The sequence below is a fragment of the Galeopterus variegatus genome, unplaced genomic scaffold (genome assembly GCF_000696425.1).
Source record: "Galeopterus variegatus unplaced genomic scaffold, G_variegatus-3.0.2 Scaffold24323, whole genome shotgun sequence".
NCBI lineage: Eukaryota > Metazoa > Chordata > Mammalia > Dermoptera > Cynocephalidae > Galeopterus > Galeopterus variegatus.
Genome location: NW_007750434.1, coordinates 1,627 through 5,635, shown reverse-complemented (window position 1 = coordinate 5,635; position 4,009 = coordinate 1,627). Strand labels below are relative to the sequence as shown.

Genomic DNA, 4,009 nt, shown 5'->3' with positions numbered 1-4,009 from the left:
TATACTAACTGCTATTACAATAATTATTAATTGTGATATTATTTTAAGCCTTATACAAGTTTCTGGGATACAAAGTCCCCAAAATAACATAACCCTAGCCCCAAGGATCCCCTGAGCACTCTTTACAGAAAAATGATTAAGCATCACTCCTTTTGTAGGAGCTGAATCACAAGGCCAGTCCCATTCAGAAGGAGGTCATTTCAGCAAGCAGCCCATACCTGTTTTCATAGATGTCCTGGATCTCATATACTTTCTGGTCAATGACATCGCTGGAGACACGACTGGCCTGTAGCTCATATACCTTCTGGTCAATCAAATCTGAGACGGTTTTGTGGAAATACTGGATGAAGTTTTTGATTACTTCAGGGATCACCTGATAGGTCTGCTGTTCATATTGACGTTCATAAGCCAGGTCCTGCTTTGGATCTCCTAGAGTTTGAATATGATACTTTTCAGAGAGCTTTTTTTTAAAAAACTTATTTTATTTTTTAAAAAGATGACCGGTAAGGGGATCTTAACCCTTGACTTGGTATTGTCAGCACCATGCTCACCTCGTGAGCTAACCGGCCATCCCTATATGGGATCTGAACCCGTGGCCTTGGTGTTATCAGCACAACACTCTCCTGAGTGAGCCATGGGCAGGCCCTTCAGAGAGCTTTTAAACTCATATATATGATGGAACAAAAGGGCAAGCCCATCTCATAAACTCAACTCAAACCTTTGAAAAACAGTATAATTCCCTTTTAACACTCAGAGATATAAATCTCCCAAGTTACCCCCAAACCCATAGCCCTTGTTTCCTGAGAACAATTACCACTATTTAAGTTTCCATGTACAGCACTGATACTTAGTTACTTTTTATTATGTTTTGCCCCCTAGAATCCAAAGTCTATGAGGTCAAGAACTTTGCCTGTCCTGTACCCAGATGTACCCTCAGGGCCTAGAACAATGTGCTGGGAAAGAGGTGGGAGACTGTGAGAACAGGAAATGGTAATAGGCACTTAGTACTTTTTGAATGAGTAACTGCCACCTTCTAACTATATGGTTTGCAGCAAGTTACTAAACTCCTTGTGCTCAGTTTTCTCATCTTTAGAAGACAACATTAATGTACATACTTTATAGAACTGTTGTAAGGATAAAATGGAATATTTCACTTAAATTACCCAGAATAATGCATGACTCTAAGTCAAGCCAAGTCACTATAACATTTCAAAAGCCTCCCCAAAAGATTTCATTTGGGCTTGGTTTGAATCACTTAAATTTTTAACATCAAGATTTTCTTTTCTAGCTAATAGTTTAAACAAGGAAACCACAGCCAGGTCAGTAATCCTTCTCTTCTGAGACTGTGAGGCAGACCATGAAAAAGGCTGGGTTTACTAGGCCTGTACAACCCCTCCCACTGAGAGCTAATGACTGACTCCAAACCTGGACCATCAAGAAGTAGTTTTTACCAAGTGCCTGTCAGAGCTGGTAGTGAGACATTCACAATAGGTGCCAATCCATACTCAGTTAGCCAGACAAACCCGTGGTCTCACCTGTGTGCATATCATAGTCGCCTGGGTAGGCATAGGGATCATAAGCAGCCTACAAGGAAAGAGACACAGTCAGGAACAGTCACCAATTTGTAAATCCAAAAATGCTCGCCCTAGGGCTTATGTGCCAAGCAGAAGGCTAAAGATACACAGTCCCTGCCTTTGCGGAAGTCACATGCCTGCGAGAAAAGAGAATAAACAGACAATGACAACACAAGATGATGGATGCAATAAGGTAAAGAAAGCACAAGGGGCTGTGGGAATCAGCGAGGTTTGTCCACAGGATCCCAAATCAAAAGAGCTCATTTATGGGCCGGCCTGTGGCTCACTCGGGAGAGTGTGGTGCTGATTAACACCAAGGCCATGGGTTCGGATCCCACATAGGGATGGCCGGTTTGTTCACTGGCTGAGCGTGGTGCTGACAACACCAAGTCAAGGGTTAAGATCCCCTTACCGGTCATCTTTTAAAAAAAAGGGCCGGCCTGTGGCTCACTCGGGAGAGTGCGGTGCTGATAACACCACGGCCATGGGTTCGGATCCCACATAGGGATGGCCGGTTTGTTCACTGGCTGAGCGTGGTGCTGACGACACCAAGCCAAGGGTTGAGATCCCCTTACCGGTCATCTTTATTTAAAAAAAAAAAAAACAAAGAAGAGCTTATTTACAAAAACACAAAACCTCTAATCAGCCTCCGTCCCCGGTCCTGGAAGAGAGGAGGACAAGCTGACCGCACACGCGAAGTGGGCGAGCAGAGACAGGGTGGTTGAAGAGGCGGGGACTGTGGCTGCAGCCGGAGCTGGCCGCGGCCCAAGGGGGCTCCTGGAGAGGCCCGGACATCGCCCCATCCCGGGACCCAGCATCCAGAGAGCCCTGCCCCGTCGCGGAGCCCACCACGCGTTCAGGGCCTCGTTACCTCAGACTCATAATCATCAGCGGGATAAGACATGGCTGCGTCGCTCGCGAACACCGCCAGAGAGAGCGAAGGCAGCGGCCCGCGCCTGCGTCAGGAGACCGGAAGTTCAGCCCCCTCTGGCCTGCCGGGAAACCGGAAGCTCTCCCGAGGCCGCCGGCAATCTGAGATAGCCATGTTAGGAAGGACGAGTTTTTCAATAAATGTGACTCTGTGGTACTGGTGTAAATTCAGAAATAAAGGCGTGAAATAGTTCGGCATAAAGGATGGGCAAACTAAATGGAACCAGAGGGAATGCCACACACATGATGGCTGACAGCTTCCTCGGACCGGCTTCTCGCGTGAAAGGAAATTCATATGCGGGGGGGGTGCCTGACCTTGGATTTAGGTATAAAGGGTTTGCCTGCGGCGAAAAATGTTTTCAAGGGTTGCGGTTCCAAAAGACTAGACTAACTGGTGCGAAAGTTGAGGCTTGCACCCATGTTGTGGTACTGGTGTAAATTCAGAAATAAAGGCGTGAAATAGTTCGGCATAAAGGATGGGCAAACTAAATGGAACCAGAGGGAATGCCACACACATGATGGCTGACAGCTTCCTCGGACCGGCTTCTCGCGTGAAAGGAAATTCATATGCGGGGGGGGGCCTGACCTTGGATTTAGGTATAAAGGGTTTGCCTGCGGCGAAAAATGTTTTCAAGAGTTGCGGTTCCAAAAGACTGGACTAACTGGTGCGAAAGTTGAGGCTTGCACCCATGCAGCGAGAGGTCATTGAGGAGAGGCGCCTCCCGACTTTGCACTCGGGATGGAGCAGGCAAAGATGAGGCCAGCTCTGGCGCGAGGCTTGGGACCCGCGCAGCTGCTGAGAGCTCCGGCGAGGGTCTTGTTAGGATCTGGGCTGTGGAGGGGCTTCGAGTTCCGGGGAAGCTGTTGAAGTAGGGATTGGGTTATAGAACAACCAACAGAAACCTGTATATGGGACATGAGGCTCTTTGGTTCAGGGGCCTTCGTTTAGCCATCTGCCCATACGCAACCCCTAGTGGAAATCTGGGTTCCAGTCCCTGCTCTGCCGCTGATTTTGCTGTGTGACCAGGAGCTTGTCTCACCCTCTCTGGGCCCCAGCCTGGGGATCCCGTCGTCACACAGCCCTCCTTGCTTTTCCAATCGAGGCACGGCCCACCTCGGCGCTTTTGCAGTCACAGTTGTCGGCGTCTAGATTCTAGAATGCAGCCCCCCAGATGTCCTCATGGCTCGCTCCGTCACCTCCTTCAGGGGTTTGCTCTGATGTCATGGACTCAGAGCATCCTCTTTAGAACTGCAGTGCCCCATCCCAACTCCCTATGGCGCACTCTTGCTTCGTGTTTCTCCCTTGCACTATTGATAGTATCTTGGAACTAATGGAGCTTAAGCTTTAGGGCCCCTCGATTGCCCGGGACCCTTTCTTAGCTTAGGGAAGATCCCCAGCAATGTGCTTACATCGTCATATGTTTTTGTAAAATGTGCAAAATAATGTTTTTATTGCAATCGCTTAAGACAGCCCTCTCCACTCCAATTTCCCCTCTATCATACTG

The 4,009-nt window shown here is 48.3% G+C and overlaps 1 protein-coding gene across 1 annotated transcript; it reads right to left on the bottom strand.

Moving 5' to 3' along the window:
• Positions 1-218: 218 nt before the first annotated feature.
• LOC103583558 (eukaryotic translation initiation factor 3 subunit L-like) lies at positions 219-2,546 on the bottom strand (the record flags this gene model as incomplete). Its single annotated transcript, XM_008564840.1, has 3 exons — positions 2,446-2,546; positions 1,536-1,584; positions 219-429 (listed from the first exon to the last, which is right to left on the bottom strand). Coding segments are annotated over exons 1-3 (293 nt in total), but the record flags the coding sequence as incomplete, so codon positions are not given.
• Positions 2,547-4,009: the final 1,463 nt, after the last annotated feature.